This window comes from Anopheles merus, chromosome 3R, assembly GCF_017562075.2.
Source record: "Anopheles merus strain MAF chromosome 3R, AmerM5.1, whole genome shotgun sequence".
Classification (NCBI taxonomy): Eukaryota; Metazoa; Arthropoda; class Insecta; order Diptera; family Culicidae; genus Anopheles; species Anopheles merus.
In genome coordinates this window covers 35,653,999-35,673,189 of record NC_054084.1, presented here as the reverse complement: position 1 = coordinate 35,673,189, position 19,191 = coordinate 35,653,999, and the positions used below count along the sequence as shown (strand labels likewise).

At 44.8% G+C, this 19,191-nt stretch overlaps 1 protein-coding gene across 16 annotated transcripts in view; it reads left to right on the top strand.

The window, feature by feature from the left end:
• The window catches only part of LOC121595407 (serine-rich adhesin for platelets-like), a 70,298-nt gene that overhangs the window by 43,385 nt on the left and 7,722 nt on the right, over window positions 1-19,191 (top strand). For 13 of the 16 annotated variants that reach the window (XR_006005158.1, XM_041919362.1, XM_041919352.1 and 10 more), the window contains exons 3-8: window positions 10,276-10,423; window positions 10,514-10,677; window positions 10,755-10,975; window positions 11,049-11,308; window positions 11,406-11,488; window positions 15,578-17,359. Coding sequence is in view for 15 of the 16 variants with exons in the window: in XM_041919362.1 (XP_041775296.1) it covers window positions 10,276-10,423; window positions 10,514-10,677; window positions 10,755-10,975; window positions 11,049-11,308; window positions 11,406-11,488; window positions 15,578-17,359 (2,658 nt within the window). In the remaining variant the exon portion in view is untranslated. Of the gene's footprint in view, window positions 1-10,275; window positions 10,424-10,513; window positions 10,678-10,754; window positions 10,976-11,048; window positions 11,309-11,405; window positions 11,489-15,577; window positions 17,360-18,932 lie in introns of all 16 variants that reach the window. The other 3 variants (XM_041919365.1, XM_041919363.1, XM_041919366.1) reach the window with 2 other exon arrangements.

Genomic DNA, 19,191 nt, shown 5'->3' with positions numbered 1-19,191 from the left:
ATTCGATTTGTCAAAACGCACTCAATAAGGTCGAACAGAAAGGGCTCAGCAAAGCAAAGATGAGCGCAAGGTGGTACTGTAAGGTTGAATGTTAATGCCCTTGTCTTACGCGGTTGTCTTACGAGGTTGGTTACATACTTGTTTCAAATCACCACTGTACACAATTATGATATGAAACGAGGTGGAAAATTAAATCCCTTATTATGAGTTTCCGTATTTTTATTAACCAGCCCAGCAGCGTGTTGGTGTGTGCCGTCTTGTCCGATTGACACTGCGTCATTTGCTAGACCAACCATGTGTGTGCTATGCTGTGAGAGCACAAGATCGGATGGATAACATATTTTATGGGAATTCTTCTTGGAAATGGATGAAAGATTTGCGGCTGTGGAAACGGTTTCGCATGTGGCACACTTCCTACTACTTGTTTCTACTCCAACATTTGCTTCCTCCTATCTGAAGTAGCATGTGCTTTTTCTACTATCCCCAAACCACCTCCTCGAATGGTTCATTTTATCCACTTGCCAGTGACACAACCGGCAGCCGTAGCTATAAATCATCTGCATTTTATTGCGTCGCCAAACGGAAATTTTCCCATCGAATTCGGTGGCCCGAGGGGACGGGGCGGGAGAGGCGATTTGTCTCGGTACCCTGAAATGTGTTTTGCATGTGGTCAGATTTTGCTCTTGATTGGTTAGGACAATCCCTTAGGCTAGGGTTAGTCCAAAACCTTGAAGCGCTCTCCGTATTGATCAATTTGGATGCTTATACAAATAACGTTTGTTCTTTAAACTGACATAAAGAGGTCTAATGGTTTCTTCCAATTATTTTCTCATTTCAGGTAAGAATCTTGGAGAGCATTAGAGTAAAAAACAATGAACCTTTCAGTGTGACGCAACATCATTTCGCAGAATAAGTAAAAACCTCTTAATTTCGCTTTGCCTTCTCCATTTTAAAACCGGAATAACGACGATACGGTTGTTTTATTTTTACTTTCCCTTTTATCACCATATACAATACAATTTAGTATGTTGTGATTCGCTTTCTGCCCAAAACCTCCGTTTCTTGGTGGAACTTCGTTTTCAGTGTCATAAAACACTTCTCTCAATGATGCAGCCTTGCACTCCGCAATTCGCTCGCGTCAGTACGCGAGAAAACCGATCAATCGTAATTCACACTGAACGTAACATTTTACTGATTCGGCACTAAAAATCGTATAGCGGTGCCAACTATAACCCTCTAATAAACGGCCAACGACCATTGGTCCCTTTCCGGTTTGTGGGAATATTAATTGAACCTCTTCACGCATCACGCGCAGGTGAGGTTATTGTGCAACGATCGAACTCCTCAACCTTCGATTTCGACCGTGGTGTGTGTAGCTCGTGATCAATTGCATTCGTGCATAGGTTCGTCGAGTAGTAAGCAACGGTGTCACAGTGGTGTTAACGGCGGGCTAATGGGAAGAGAGGATGGATTAATATCTCGCACTTTGCATGCAGTTTGCCGGTGCCCAGAACTCGTCTTACTCGGGTGTCAATCCAAGGCTAATCAGGCAGCATTTAGCACGCCTGACATTGCACCTTGCCTCGAGCCGGGCGGGGCTAATTACGTATTCGCACTGATAATTTGGGACGATTCATGCATGCCGATTCATGGTGCGTTTACCTTGAGGCGAGTGACATCTTGGACGATGACTTCAAAGGCCAGAACTTTGGCCAGAAATATCAAACGAAGGGGAATCATAATTTATTGTTTGCTTCGTTTCAGGTTTATTTCTTTAATGATTATTGATTGCAGTGAAATCTATCTAAGGTGAATCATCAAGGAACCGTCACCTTAGAGAGATATTCATGTCTAGGAAAATTAATGAATTTGACTAATATTTGTGTGAACAATCACCCAAAAATTAATCTTAGAGAATTTTGGCTGCCGAAACCGTACATGCTGTTTGAAGGATATTCGTCTTACAGAGATATTTATCTGGAAAAGGCATAAAATGAATTGAATATGACGGGACAGTCAAAATATTCATCGTAAGGAAACAATTCATCTTGAAGAGAGAGAATTTACTGTATTTAGACTTTGTTTAGTCTTCTAACCATTATTTCAAAGCCTTTGAATTCCCAAAAAGATTAAACACTTTTATGAGCATTTCCCATTACAATCTTAAGGGGTTGTCCTTCATTCAATACCTTGAGATGATGTTCTCCAATCATCAGTATTCCTTTTGAATTATACTTTAATTGTTTGAAATGGTTCATGGTAAAACAAATTAGAATAAATGGATCCGTTTCCTAATGTCATCTATTGTTTCAAAGCTTCACATCTATCTTCTGGACATCCAGATCTATAGACAATCTATTTCACGTGCCTAGCTTGATCACCACCACACCAACCCATCGGAACCGACCATGTTGCTGACCCTTTTGACCCTCACACAGCCTGGTCACGGTCTTCTCCGGCTGCTGTGTGTAATACGTTCCAATTGGCTGCTGCTACTACTACTAGCTGAAACCTAGCCTAGCCTACTACAACAGACGGCAAGGCCGTCGGTTCCGGTCACAGCAATAGAAACAATGCTGCTGCTGCAGCCTTCGCCAGTTTTGCATCACTAACGAGCGCACCGCCGTCCGTTTCGAAAGAGTCGCCATTTAAGATGGTCGATTGGATGAAGTTCACGCGCGCGCACACACGGACGGGGATCGGTCAGCTGGGGTGAGCTTTTTTGCATCTCCAAGTGGTGGGATGGTGTTTGAAGTATGAAGAACGTTTCAAGTTCGTCGCTTCCAGTCGCTGAAGCCTCAACAAGCCCCGCGTGCTATGCGTGCTACGTCCGGGACTGTCAGCACTGTCAAGTTCAATGCTGCTTCGTCGTGTTGCATGACAAGAGAAGGGAAAACAAATATGCAAATGTCGAACGGCGGGGCATGTATGGGATGGGATGATAAACCGAGGCACTTAAGATAAGACAGACAATGTGATGTTTGTTGAGCATTTATTTCTAATTTCTAATGATTTCACATGTTAGAAACATACTCATAATAGGGTAACAAAATTGAAAATCAACTCCCTGGGAAGGTTGACAAGACGATTAAATAAGTGTCCCCCTTTCAAAATAAAAGAGTCATTGAACGGTGGTCGCATGATACCGTATCTTGAATCGCTGCCACCGAAGTCACCGATGACTCGTGCCATTCGTGCGCGCACAGTTCCTGTTTCCTATTTTTATTCTGCACTGATCAGTGAGATTGGAATGCAAAAAAAACGATATAAAGAAAGGAGTTCTCTTCACTCTCTCACGTTTTCTTCTTGCCAGGCCCTGCTACCTTTGGCATTGCATTGGGAATTGCAGGCTTCACCTCTGATCCGTGTCGAACAACCTGCCAACCGGATGAGTCATTTGTTCATTTACGGCTTTGTTACACGGGAGAGAGCATGCCGGGACGGGCATTTAGCACAGCAGGATCGATCGCGCACCCAATCCGTCGGTATGGCGTAAGCTTCTTTTCTTAACTCGATGACACTGTACTCCTACCCTCCTACCTGGCTGACCTGACCGGTGTTTTCTGACTGAGTCGTTAGCGTGTTTATTTGTCGTATGTTTAATTGTTTACCTGCGCTGCACCTTTCTGTGGGTTGCGAAAGAGGAGGAGAAGCTCAGAAGCTGTGCTATGAGTACCATCGACTGAGTGGGATGCTTAAAAGATGCATTTTTCATGAAATGGAATTTTATTTCAATATTAAAGCAAGCTCACCGACACCCACCGACCTACCCATTCATGAGTTTGCAAGCTCTTCCTGCATTATAACGTTGTTTTTTTTGCTGATTTTATTTTTTACAGCTAACAGCCATAATTCCTGCCCTTGAAGGTTACTTCGCCGTGTTCTAAACGATGGTTTAATGATATTCGGCTCCACACACCTCACGCTTCGTGTACTCCCGTGTGCCATAAAATATCGATTAGTGACGTCATTCATTAGTAAACTTTTCTGAGTGATCGATGGCGTGCAAAAAAGCGTTGGTACCAAAGAATCCGAAGCGAGAGGGCAAGATGAAGCTCGTTAGGGATTGCCACTGCTATTGCTTTCATGTGTGTGTTTGTGTTCTTGTGTGTTGAGAGGGGGCCTTCTAACTTTTCACATTAATTAGGTTGGGCGGAAAAGTTGTGCTCTTTCTCTCTCGTTCTGTAATGGGCAAAAGATGAAGGACACGACCATTTCGTTACGGTGCATATTTAACTACGGTTTCGTAAAGACCAATAAATTAGTTATGTCTTTATAATTGGGAAAGAAGGTTCTTTTTAATCATAAAAAAGTTTGTTGTTTTGATATTTTTGTACATCTTAGAGGCAGTTTTTGAATGTTTATGACCATTAGTATTGGATTTTTTCATGCAAAATTACAATATATTACAGAATAGTAGAAGATGTATTGCACAAAAGATCCTCAATACCTTTGTGTTTGTATTTTACTCCAAATATTTACCCGATGTATGCAACATGACGAGCATATTGTGTAATTTTTACAACCCCATGTTCTTTATAATCCTCATAATTTATTCGTGGGATTCTCCACACACTTAACTAAGCTCCAATACACACCTAACCACACATTGCGTGACACTTTAACACAGGCTAATGCGCTTGAACCAATTACTATTCGGTTCTTGAGCTTTGGCGGGCTTACCCAACCTCAACCAGCGCTCCTGTTTAGAATGCTTACTCTGGCTTATCATCTCCCTCACCCCCCCGCTGCCCAGTTCAAATGTTGAATATCACTTCCAACGAAAGGTCAACACAATGATTCAACACATTCACGCTCTGGACAGTTGGATCACCCCGCACGCATGCATTAAATTATGCTCCAAGTGCTGCCGATCGTGTTTGAGGTCCGACCCAAAAAAGACGGGGAGGAAAAGTCACTGACCGTGGCGAACATGGTTTTTTTTCGGCACGAGGAGGGAAAAAGGGCACAAGCCAAGCACCCGGACCCGACCCTCGATTTTGTTTGTTGCGCGGGTGGGTGTTTTTTTTTGTATTATTTCTTTTGCTCAGAAGCTTGTTATTTGTTTGACACATCAGGGCGCCGTCGAAATAGGGAAAAGGGCACTACCCGCCTGTCTCCACTTCCGATAGTGTCGACAGAAATTTATTCCATTCGTCCTATTCGACATCGTGTGTTGGCCAATTATGTGTGTGGTCGCCCCGTATCCTGCTCTGACGTTTCTCTTGCTTGTGTTTGTTCGCTTTTCGAGTGACATTTGCCGGCGGGTGGCGGATTGTTCGCTCGGTGATTTATGGCTGCTAGTGTCCCGGGGACGTAAAATCCTGTAAAGTTACCTTTTTTCCCTTCCATTACGATCAATTTTGATGGGTTTGTTTGTGCACACGGTAACTACGGGGAAGGCTTCACGGATAACACAAAAGCTTCGATAGAACTTTATTAGTATTTACATGACACCGATTACAGATTCGGTGTTTCTACGCTGAAAGGAAGGAGAAGGGGAGGGGAAGGGTGTAAATAAATCAAGCCACACGAAATGTACAAATCGCTGTTCACGCACCACAAACGTCTCGAAAAGGTCACGGGGGTTTTTCCCCCTTTTCACTGTTCGCCGTTGAAAAACAATTCGTTCGCGGGTGATAGCATGTAACCCTGGGGTTAAGGCGGCATGTGGAAAAGGGAGTATGGGCGCTTGGTATTTAACTTCACCACCCTTTTCTTCCTCACTGTCTGTCTTTCTCTGTGGCGTTCACCGAACCACGACCGGAGGTACCAATCGAAACGGAAGTGACAAATTGAGGCAAACGGATGAATGAATAAACGCACACGCGTGCCCTTGCACATTAATTAATGCATGCCGAACCACCAGCACCAACGCCGCATTATGACATCGGAGCGCTTTTCGGCTTCCGACGGTACGACTCTTTCCACCACCGGTTTCCACCCCCCTCTACTGTGAACCATTTTACGTGCACTGAATGAAATAACTTGTCCGATAGATAGGTGGGTATGTTGGTGCCGAGCTCGCGTGCTGCTTCTGCGCTGCTTAAGCTCCACCATGTTGCCAACTTCCTTCCCCCGACCTACACACGCACAGCCATTTCTTGCCACTATTAGCGAGTCGTTGAAATGTAAGTCAATCAAATGGAATTTAATGCACGATCGAATAAGAGACAACCCCCGGATCGGTACAGTACACATATAGTAGAGGGTTGATATGCATTTGTTGTGTAGTTGTTCCTCGTTTTTTTCTTTGCTGTTTATGCTACTAATTTGACTGACAGAGAAAGGGGAGCGAGGGTAAAAGTGTGCGAGCTTAAGCGAAATTTTGCTAACCCTTTTCGTCGAGGTATGTTTGCTTTTACTTCCTCACAGCGCGATCATCAGCGCCTCAGTGTGTGCTTTGCGATGTCACGTCGCGGCTGGCTGAGTTGAAGCGATCATCCGGAATGAATCAAATATGGATTTGCTTTTGGTGCGCGTAGCAAAATGATAAGCAGATTGGTGTGGTACGACAATTTCACTTTCACGTGCATCATTAGGTGCCTTGGTAACTTATCGATCGATATTTTTGTATGCTTCTATACGTTTTTGTTCGACAGCAATTAGCAACTATATTAGTGGAGTCGACTTGTGAATATAGATTTTGAGTGAGTCAAAGCCTGATCCCTGAAAAGCCTTACATTAGATAAAAATTGTGCACGTTCGTACAATACGATTTCATTAGAACATGATCATGAGATTTTACATTGATCTGATGCTAACGTTTACATTAAGAAAGGTATTTTTGACTGGCTATAGAAAAATAAAAAAATAAAAGAGACGATTTCATTTCATGAACAATCTCTGAAAAGTAATTATTTAAGCTTACTTACAAAAACAAATTTACTACCTTGCAAGCTGCCGTCAGTTATCTGGAATTTTCGCCATGCCAAACGAAGACATGCGTGCAGGCATGTTTTAACACTACAACCGCCGGGCTTTTGAACCTCACTAGAACCGCCATATGGGACATTAGTTATGTGTAAATATTTAGACATGTTTATTATTGCCTAAGGGTTTCTTGTGGAAAGATAACTACTAAATATTATAATTAGGTATAATGAAGCTTTATTAGCCACTCAGTCAAAGCAAAAATCGAATTGTGATCATATGAACTGCATACCAAAGGTATCAAATCCAGTTTACTATAGAATAATATATCATTACAGAGCTTCTAGTGATAAACTCCTTATGATAATTATATTACAGATAATTATTCCTTACAGGGTTGAACAACAGTAAATATAGGCTTATAGCTATAAATTATTAAAACAATCAACTGATAAGTAGGGTTTTTATGATAATAAAACAAGTCTAATGTTCAAAGTTGTTTGGATACAGGCAAACGTCTATGACTCGGTTTAGAAACATTACAAAAATTCGATGTCAACACAGCTCTAAATGGTCAAAGGAAGAGGCTTTTTCGAAAACGGAAAAGGAACAAGGCTTTTTTCGAAAACAAAAGGAACACCTAAATTAATTATTTCAAGCATCTAAAACACATCTTTGTTCCATCAGAACCTGGCTCACATGAAACATGAAAGTTCTTTGCCTAGCTTGAAAAGAAAATCGCGTCTCGATATATTTTCTGTTGTAAGTTCTTTGCACAAAACCCAAGCATTGATTCCCGCCAAATCCAGAATATTAAAGAAATTAATGCACAAGCCATCTTCTACTAGCACTTTTCACGGAGTACTGTCTACGTATACTTTCTACCCAGTGCTGCCAAACTTGCAGAAGCACATCCGTCACTCGTTGTCAGCAGATATACCAGCCACCACTACGTATTTTGCCTATGGGACAAAAATTTCCCATATGGCGGTTCTAGGATGGAAATGATTTTTTTGACGAGCCATATGGGATACAATTTTTTATGAGCGCATTCGAAAGATCGTTCAAAATAAATAAAAGTCAGAAAACTTCAATGGTTTGTCACGGCGGCAAGTGGAATAACACACCTTTTTCGAGTGCGATGGGACAAAAAAGTCCCATCGGTGGTTCTAGTGTTAAGGTCTACCTTCGATTTTTATCAATACTTCCTCAATAATCGCAACAAAATTGTTGGAGTGGAGTTTTTGCATCATGTGTTGGTTCAGAACAAATCGATGGGACAATACTGGGGGACATTGGACCAGTGTACGGACCAGGGTGTAATATCGAAATTCGCTTAAGATCGAAATTCGCACCTTTGCTTGCCGCTGCTAAGCCAGTGGACGCGAGTTATGCTTCCTGATACGAAAGCAACGATGTTTGGAGCTTCTCGTAACTCAGGGTTGTCGGTCATTCATAAATGATTTCTTTCAATGCTCTGGAACTTGATTAGCTATATAAGATATTTAGTTTGATCGAGTCAATCAGACGTATTTGTAAGCGGCCGAATCCTTGGCACGATTTGTTTCCTATAAACAACATAGACAAAAAAAACATTAAGGACGTAACATAAGAACTTTAAAAACCTCGGTAAATTTCGTAATTTATTCTAGCATAAATTGCACATTTTCAATTGAAATTAGCATCAGAGCTCTAAGCCAAATAGAGTTGTGCCAATTGCATTTTTGTACCCGGTTCTCCCCGAGCGGCTGTGATTTTACCATTATCTTCCATGTTCAACACACAGGCCCACCCGTCGACGGTCGTCGCTTTTGTTTGGCTTCCCATGACGCGACACGAAACTCGATGATGTTCAAACTAATTGCATTCTCCCTTGTCACGCCGGCAAAAGCGCTACTACTAGCCCTGTTCGATAGGCCCCCCAAACCCCAACCCACCTGGATCACCTCTTATTTTTTGTCATTCGATGTGAAAATAGAATTTAGCGCTGCGAGACCGGTCGGTCGTCCAACCCGGAGGTTGTTCCGGGGGCTTATTTCCTTCCGCTCCTTCTCGCAGTCCATTTTGGTGATTTCATTTGATAATGCATCCGCCGGGAAGGAAACCGATCCACCACCGCCCACCAGGCGTGCTGTGCCACATTGTACCCGTGCGCGATCAATACTGTCCGAACGATAAAACTGTGTGTGTGTGTGGTGTGTGTGTGTGTGTGTGTGTGTGTGTGTGTGTGTGTGTGTGTGGTGTGTGGTGTGTGTGTGTGTGTGTGTGTGTGTGTTGTGTGTGTGTGTGTGTGTGTGTGTGTGTGTTGTGTGTGTGTGTGTGTGTGTGTGTGTGGTGTGTGTGTGTGTGGGTGTGTGTGTGTGTGTGTGTGTGTGTGTGTGTGTGTGTGTGTGTGTGTGTGTGTGTGTGTGTGTGTGTGTCACCGACCGATTCATGAGCGGTTGACAATGGCCCTGCCGTCGCCCACGTTCAAGGTTGCTAGTCTCGGGTGCAACGCTGTGCCGTGACTCCGATGCAATAGACGTGGTGTAATGCCACACGTGTGTGTGTGTGTGTGTGTGTGTGTGTGTGTGTGTGTGTGTGTGTGTGTGTTGGTCACACGGAAAAACAGCAAAAAAAAACTAATTCCATCGAAAGTATCCCCACTAGTCCATTACGGCGGGGTGAGGTCCATAGTAACTGGGATACATTTTCCCTCTTGCCCTAGGAGGTTTGACTCTTATCGGTCAAAATGCTGTTTTTTATTGTTGTTCCTCTTCCGTGTGCACTATAATACTTCTTTTCTGTCAAGCTCCTCTCTACCATGTTATCAGCGTGTGCCTAGGTTGTGTGTTCTGAAAGATACAAAAAAAAACGACAACATTTGAATTTCTTGCTGGGCTTTTTTACGGACGAGGCATGACGCAGTAACGTCCAACCATGTTGTACCTGTGTCTTTGTCACAAAATGTAGGTCGTTTTATCACGATAACAGCAACGCCAGAAGTACAATGTTGCCGGGTAAATGAAGGAACGTAAAAAAGCTTTTTCAAATGGTTAAAATGTACATTTGATGTGCGTTTGCTCGGTCGCTACATTGTCGTTGATGTATGTTTTTGTGCGAAATGTCATCTTCATTTTGAATTATTCATGAAAAACAAAAGGGCACTAAATAGTACGTCTACGCCTCTACCAAAATGCGTTTATCAAACCTTTAGCATGTCATTTAATTCCACCCAATCGCTCACTCTGTAACCCGTCAAAGCGATTAAGGCGCCCCCCGCGAACAGATCGCTTTTCAACCGTTGAAGCTGTTGAGAAACATGACAGCCTACAAATTACGTAGCAAAGCCAATCTAATCCAATTGTGTACTAATCCATCTTTTCTGCCTTTCGCTTTCTCCCCCTTTCTCGAACGACACAGGGAAGAGGTGAAAAACCACACAGTGCGGTGGGGTCAAAAGTTCGAGTTTCCCTGCAAAATGACGTCGAACGCGTCGACCGGCGTGCTGGACCCGTGCACCGTGCGGATATCGGTGCGGAAAGAGATCAAGGGCGGCCGGAGCTACCAGGTAAGTGTGTGACACGCCACAGTAGAGAAAGGCTCATGCTTCAGCTCTATTATTCATGTCGTGACTGTTTGTTTGTTTGAACTGTTACAGAAACTCGGCTTCACGGATCTGAACCTGGCCGAGTTTGCCGGCTCGGGCCTGACGCCGCGCAAGTATCTGCTCGAGGGGTATGACGCACGGCACCGGCAGGACAACTCCATGCTGAACGTGTCGATACGCATGCACATGATTCAGGGTGATATTTTGTTCAAAGTGTAAGTATAAACGACATCGACCCTCGCCCGTTTGAACGCGTTTGATTAATCGCCTTTTTCATCTCATTGCATTACAGTCCTTCCCCGAGCCCGAAGTCGAAGACTGCCCTGCCCCAGGACAACATGGCGCTCGGGCTACAGCCCACCGATCCGGCGATGGCGACGGTCGGTCCCGTCGTTACGCCCGTCGTGACGCGCGTTTCTACCAAAGACGATCCGTCGGCCGGCTCCGTCGCGCCCGGGTTCGATTCGCTGCCGAAGAAGAAACCCCCCACACAGGTCCTGCCGACGACGATAGGTATGATGGCATGAGGACTGCATCTGGAACGCATCCGGCCTTATCGTTTTCCACGGTTTCGATTTTTTTGCAGAGCACCAGCAATCGTTCGACCTGGACCCGCAGTCGTTCATCATTACCGACTCCGGTATCTCTGAATCTTCCGAACCGCCATCGTCCCTGCTGGACTTTCAGTCGAATCTGTCCCTCGTTGCATCGCTGCCGGTCAGTGTCGGTGCACCGCAGCAGACGGGCAGTGCCGCCCTGCCCGGCAGCCAGGTGGTACCGCCCGTCGGTACCGTGCCCGGTGCGATCGAATTAGGTCACTCGCGCAACTCGAGCAATACTAGTCAAGTAAGTGGGATGCGGCGGCATGGATGGTGGTGCTTTAGAAACCATTTCAAACTGACCATGTTTCTCCCGTTTGGCGTTTTATTTTTCATTTTTGCAGATGTCCAAAGGTTCCGGCTACAGCAGCTTCTCCCACAGTCAACACTCGAGGCAAAGCTCCGAGGGAGATTCCGGCCACCAGAGGTAAGCGAAGCGCACGCACACACTCCTTCTCTCGAACTCTCTCTCTCCCCCCTCGGTCGGGTTATGTTAGCGTATTTACTTTTCCTTTATCTCTGGTTTTCCACCTGGTACCGTAGTTTCTCACACATGTTGCGTTACTGACATGTGAATGTGTGCATTCATTTGCAAGAAGAAGGATTGTTTGTAGCTCATTTCTTAACAATCCTTCACCACCACCACTACCACCATCACCAGTCCTCCACCCTTTTAAATTTATTAGTTATATATTAGTATACCGGTTCGACTGACCTCATACAATTCCTTGAAGTTTTAGTCGCGAAACGCGATTTAGTTTTGTTTTTTTTTTATTCACGAAACGATTGAGTTTTTTTAAGTAAAGCAAAAGACAGATTTTTCTTAACTTTTTAAATTTATTTTTTAAATTATTGATGTTGACTGCTCATCCAATATATTTACTATTTCATATTTCAATTACATTGTTTTCGATTCTACATGAACATCTTTCAATGTGTTGTTCCTTCCTTCTTCGTTATTTAAACGTTAGTCGTTTTGCTGGTGTACTCTTCGGTGGAATCAATTCTATAGATGGTGTTTTCTATCTGTCTGTTATATTTTTTTGCATATGATTTGAACTTCTCCGACGACAAGCAGGCGATCCATACAATCCCACTTTACCACCACTTACTAACGAAACAACCGTTGCTTAACTGTACCGTAAACTAACAATCTGCACACAGTTGTTGTTTGTGTTTAACCTGCAAATAGCGTATCATTTTCCGTTTGTTTGGAGCTCATAAAACAATCCAGTAGAATGTGACTAACAGATAGGTAATACTAACCAAACCACCAGAACTGAAGAGCTCGTTCCATTACGCTCTGTGCTGGATGCTACTTCTGTAGGCTTCAATAATCTTCAAACCTCTTCTTGGCCATTACCTTCGACTAACAATGTTGTGAACCATGTGAGCGCTGTATCGTAACTGTGTGTATGCACACATTTATTTCGAATCCTTTTATTTTCCGTTTTCATTTGCTTCTCGGAACCTTTTTCCGGCGAACACAATACCGAAAGCGGTCATGTGCAATGAGAGATGCTGTTGTGTTTGTGTGTGTATCTGTCATTTGAATTTATGTCTGATTGGGTTCAAATACTGTGCTGATGACGTCCGGAGAGTAGCATTATTTATAGACCATTATTGCTTCCAAATGTATTGATCGTTATTGGGAAAAGCGTAACGACTGTTGTATGAAAATGCTATTAAGCTGAAAGTTCATAGACAAGTTTCTTGTTATTTTGTTGTTTATTGTTGTTTTCGCAGGAGAATTTCGCTCGAATCATTTGCGAATTGTTTTGTGAATGTTTAAGGATAAAAAGACCCTTACAAGAGTGAACGATTAGGGTATTTTCAGAAAACAATATCTATCAAATTGATTGAGCAATTTTCCCCGAAGTACATCACGAAAAGGTTAGGACTGTGAAGAGGACTTTCTTTTGTGGAAAAAATGTTGATATAAGATACTTGTTTCATTAATTTCGTACTCGAGCACAATACTACTCGGCTTGCCTGCAACGGAATGTACCAAGATTATGGGTCAAATATTTGGGAAATTTAATATTCCGCACCACCGGGGTCAGTTTATGCACTGTGCGTGATTTTCCGCCAGATCGTTGTCTTTCTGGGGCGAGCGTTCGTTCGTGCTTAAAACGTTGCTGCTTATCATAGAGCAAAAACCAACAAGAAAGCAGAGCTCTAACGAGCTGTCGAATCATAAAAATAATATAGCTTCGAGATAAAGTGCTGCTGGAGCACATACACACAAGCACACAACCACAACCACACAAAACAGCAAGAAAACGGATCGAAGTCAAGAAGCGGGGTATGAATTTCAATTTAATGGTTTATCGTGGAAGCAACCAAAAACTTTGATAGCAGATCATTACCCGTAATAAATGGCGGGAAACATAATTCAGGCTGCGTAGGAGAAGCGGATCTTTGAATCCAATTAAAAAATGCAACATTCTACCATTAACGAAAGCAGATCCTCATCTTATTGATTATTGAAGTGTAAGATTGGAAAACTAAAATTGACCCTTCGCTGGGTTGGTAATGGAAGGAAAGGAATACCCACTCCGTAATCACCATCCTTTATGAGCTTATACAGCTTTAGCAAAGTTGGAATACCCTCGTCTGACCTCGGTCCGTGCAGAAAGCCACCAGACAAAGTTTGAAATAAAAACAAATTCTACAAAGTTTAAAGAAAGAAAAAAGGAAGAAGCAAAATCAGCTTAATCTTAAAGGCGTTCGCGGAGCATATTTGTTACCCTTTTTTATTACGAATAAAACCGCTACTTCTCTAATGCTAATGCTTCACGCGACGGTGATTCCGATCTTTTACCGATAAGCTTGGCGAGAATTTCGTTTGCGGTCATCACGCAAAAAGGTCGGTGTGTGTGTGTTTTCGGTATGTAGCTAGATTAGCTCAAACGAACAGTCGACCGGCAGGCGTCTGGCAGTTATGCTCCCGATTATGTACGCTTTCGACTCCGTGCCATTCACCTTTGAAGTTGGTTTGAGTGGTTGTGTATGGGTAAAATTGGTACCACTATAACGTGTGAAGCATGAGCGTGCAGCTAGAGGGAAACACAAAGGAAGAGAACGCAGACCAGCCGCAGACCTTCGGCCACCAAATCGGATCACGTTGGTCGCACGTGTTCTCGGGCCGGATGAAAAGTTCCGCATTTTAATCATGTTTATGAACAGTATGGTCATAAACATGTCGTGTTCGTGTATCACAAAGGAGATTGTGATTGCTTATTCTTCAAAGCAACAACTCAAACGTATCTAATGCTTGAGGAACAAGCAAAAAAGAAAGAAGGGAAATTAGGGTTTGTTAGTAGTTTTTCATCACCGCAAGCAACAGAGCGCGTCTTGAAGCATTCTAAAAACAAGCATGTAGAGCGTATGGCACGGTGTCGCCCGGCTAATGTGTGTTGTGTTGGAACTAATCAATTCTTGCTGCAAAACAGAAACGTAACACACATGCTTAGAAACAACATGATTATCATTCCGACTGCCCAAACCGGAAGGAACTCGCCTTCATTACGCTAAAATTTAGCTCACGCGTAGCTATCTCTCTCTCTATACCGACATCTAGGCATGGCTGACACACTTTTAATCTGCCAGCGTCCCAAGAGGACCTTTTTTGCAAAGACACACAGGCTTGCGTTTGTTGTCGGTCATCTCATGTCATTAGTAGTGGCAGCATCACGCAGCAGGCACCTTCAAGCTGGCTTCAACTCAATAATAATGCTCTCTAGATAGAGAACCCTTCTTGCTGTGGGGACTGTGCCTTTTCTCACCATTCATAGTGCATCTCTTTGTCCTTGTGTGTGTGTGTGTTTAGATGGCGTAATTAAATGGCCGCCCTGTTTCTCTCTTGCTTTCTCTTCTCATTAATGTGTCCTAACGATCTTTTGCTAGTGTCGCGCGCTCTCTATACATTCCATTTCCCATTTTCCGAATGTCCTTCTTTCTTTTGCGCTGTTGTGTATCTGCCCGGTCGTGTAGGATAGAGAAATAGTTCTAGACTTTGGTATTTTTTGTTGTTGTTCTTTTTTTGTTTTAGTTTTTCTTTTAGAAATTGCGCTATGTTCCCATTTTTTATTTCTTTTTTTTCTCTCTTTTCTTCCCTTCCTTTTTCTTTTCCTTTTACCCCCCTTCCTATTCCTGATTTTTTTTTGTGTGTGTTTTTATTTTTAACCCCTTCCCGGCCCCTTTTCTTTTATTTGCGACACCGATGAATGCGCGATGATGTGGAAAAATACGGTACACGACCGTTTTTCACCCCCTCTTTACACCCCTCCCGCGTGGTTGTTGTGTGTAAACTCACACACACACACACACTTATGGGCGTACACAACACACATTCGATAAACATACACCGATGTTTACATGAAAAATGTGCAAAAATCATCAACAAAATGACACGAATACATTCCTCCGCAATGCGCAACACAAAAACACGTTATGCTGGGTACTCCAAATGCTATACCAAAAACAAAAAAAAACAAAAAAACTGCCCAAAAAGGTACCGTCCGGCGACGGCAACGGTTTACCAGGGCAAACCGGGCACGCTGCTGACGGTCACCGGCTCCAAAACCATCACCACCACCAACACCATCACCACGTCTAGTAGTAGTACCGCACAGTCTTCCTTAGCTAACGGGGGCCGTTTCGTAACGCTCGCTAATAAGAAACTTCTCGCCAGCGGTCTCAGCAGCAGCACGAGCGCCGGCAGCAACGGCCGGCTCAACCCGACCAAGCAGCAGATGATGACGGCGAACCGGCTGCTGATGAAGCTGCGCATACCGCAGAGCCCGAACTCGGACTCGGGCGACGAGGTGTTTGTCACGCCGGACGTGACGGTGCTGTCGGAGGACGAGGGCGGCGCCAGCGACGATCGGACCGAGTCGGGCGTGGAGGAGTTCGGCACACCGACGTCCGAGATCCCGCTGTCGAAGCTGGTCAAGATCAAGAGCATGAACAATCTGGCCGTACCGAAGGGGGCCATGTTTTCCGACGAGGAGGAGGTGGGCGACCAAACGCACGGCTACTTCCTGGCAGCTGGAGGGCGGCCGGACGAGGATCACCACCATCTGACGCCGGGGCTGAACCTGAGCCGCATGAAATCGCTCGGCAATCTGTCGGCGTACGAGCGCGAGTTTGGCCACACGCCGGTCGATCTGCTGCAGTCGAAGCGGGACTTTGAGACGCGCCGGTTCAGCTTCGCCAAGATGCGCTCGCTCACCGATCTGACCGGGGGCGACGAGTCGGACGATGTGTTGGTGCGGCGCCGCCGCCAGCTCAAGGCGGAGGAGAAAAGCTCCTCGGATGAGTCAAACGCGCCGTCCTCGTGCCAGCTATCGCCGCTCGGTGGAGGTGGTGGCGGCGGCGCCAGTGTCGAGCTGGCCAATCGGTTTCTGCCCTTCCAGATGCGCAGCTCCTTCCACAGCGGTGTGTATCGGAAGCGGTCCGGCATCGGGTACACACGGTACATTGGCATTGATGATGATCCGGCGGCGGCCGGTGGTGGGACCGCTGCATCAGCAACGCTCGGTCCGAGCAATTTAACAAAGATCAACTCGCTCAGCACGATCCCGACCGTACTGGCAGCGGAGCGCGTGAACCATGTGCCCTTCCTGACGCCCAACATTGGCCGGAAGCGGTTTGCGTCCGCCTCGACCTACAACGCAACCCGTGCCAGCGCCACGAGCAGTCCGGACGAGAACGATCCGGACGCGGCGGTACGACTGCCGGCAGCGAAACCGAAAACGACCTCACCAACCAGCTCGGTGGCGAAAGTGATCGCCCGCAGCTCGATACGGAGCAACAGCAACAATCCGTTCGAGCGTAACTTCCGCAAGAGTGCCCCGATCGGTGGGATCGTGGTCGGGCAGCCCGACCCAGCGACCGACCGATGTACCGGTGGGCTGCTGACCAGCTCCAGCTCGGTCGGCTCCGTCCAGCAGCTGCAGCAGGTCGGCGGGTTCTTCCGCCAGTCCGACAGCAACTTCTACAACATCGTGCGCAACTACCCGATCGGCAAGTCTTCCTCCGCCAATCTAGAGTCACTGAAACATCGCTCTTCCTACAACAACTTCCCGCTGAGCTTGAAACCTCAGCCGCAACAGCAGCAGCCGCCGCTCCAGAAGTCATCCAAGGGCGGTGTGCTGACCGCTAAGGGGGCCGTCGAGCCGGCGAAGGGCATTGCCGCCGTACCGCTGGTCGGTGTGAAGGCGGTGGCGGTGACGAATCATCAACCCACAGCAGCGGCAACGACGGCAACGGCGGGCAATCGTGTCTACCATAGGTAATAATACCATTTTCCACCGCTCCGTGTCACGGCGCTGTGTGGTGACAGCACGCGGGTTGTAACCATCCGATCACACACTCTTCTTTCTCGCTCTCTCTCATCAACCGCGAACAGTGTGGATGGGGGGGTGAACGAAGAACCCATTTGAGACTGTGTGTCCTTCCTCCTTCCTTTCACTACTCGCTCGCTCTCTCTTTTTTGGCAAAGGATCACATCGCGTCCGTCATTTCCTTCATTCTTCTGTTTGTAATTCTGTTTCATGTTGTGCTGTTGTGTTGTGTATTGTGTTGCTGTTACTCAGCTCAAGTATAATGCACACTGTAAGTATGATGTGTGTGTACGTGTGTCTGTGGTTTCTCCCCTCTCGGGATCAGGAGTAGGGAAATGGGGATACAGTATCGTAACGAGCATGCATATGTACAAAAACAACACGCCATTTAGAACAGTTAGGTTGAAGGTTGAACGGCGCAACGTTAATGACTTGCTCCATTGCTCGTTATGATCATTAAACATATACACACATTCACATCGGAAAAGTGCATTTACTGCTTCACATCATGATGCCATCCTTTCTCAGCTGTATTGTATTTTTCCCATCCTTTGCACGCAATGGAAACGCCCAGTCCTTTGTACTGTGTCTCCCGAGTGAGCAACAAGGCGTCTCCATCCGGCAACAAGGCGCGGCGGGGGTTGGTCGCTTGCTCCTCTCCGGGCACGAAATGTGAACATATCATACTTAGTTGGCTTTGCAATAGATGGCAACACTTTCCGCTGTACAGTAGCCGCGGGTAGTGGCGGTGCTTGCACCTATAGTTTCATAGTGCAGTGGAATTTTAAATGCAATAACGCTCCTTCAACAATTCTTGTAAGTGTAAGGAAAATAAGTACTTCAAAGAAAAGCTTTTTGTGAGTCATGAAATTACGGGCAAAATTGAAGCCACCGAATCTAATTGAAACTACTGCATCGTTGTCGTCGTCGTCATCGTCGTCGCCGTTCGCTTTATGCAAGTTTTGTTCAACGCTTTTAGTTTCCTCCTTCTCGTCATTTTACCCCCTTTCTCCTGTGTTGTTGTAAACAAATTGATTGTTCAATTTGTGTTTGTTGTTTGAAGTTTTTGTTTTGTTTTGTCTTGTTTTGGTGTTTGCTTTTTTCTATTATAATAATATGTTTGGTTTTGATTTAATATGTGTTTTTTTTGGATTTGGTTGTTGTTTTTCTAATATTTTTTCATGTTTTTAAATGTTTTACATGTTTACATCACAATTTATCGGTTACAAATGATGAATGTCATTTTTAGATTATTTTCAATACAAAAAAAGTTTCATTTTCACCATCGTTTATGCAAACATAAAACAAAAATGAAAAAAAATCATACATACATACCACAACACCGATTAGCTCTACAACTCCATTATCGTCTTATATTCATACTGTACTGTTTTATTTCTTTAACTCTTTCTTTCTCTTATTCTTTTCATTTTTCCTCTTTATCTCCTGTTTCTCTCTTCCGGCTCTTCCCTTTATCTGTTATCTCTCTTTCTTTCTTTCTTTTTCCCACTCGTCGTTTAGATTCCGCTCAGTAGTGCGGGTAGTACTTAAGTTTATCATAAAGGGACAGTCGAATCAATCGACAAACGATTGCCATAAGTCTGCCACCAGCTCTGCGCCCATCAGCCATGCTGCGGCGGCTACCATTACCGGTGGTGGTAACGCCACCAGTACTGCAGCTACCACTTTCGCCACTTGTGCTACCACTACCACTACTTCTTCTTCTACTACTACTACTTCTACTACTACTACTACTACTACTACTACTTGTTGTTCCAAT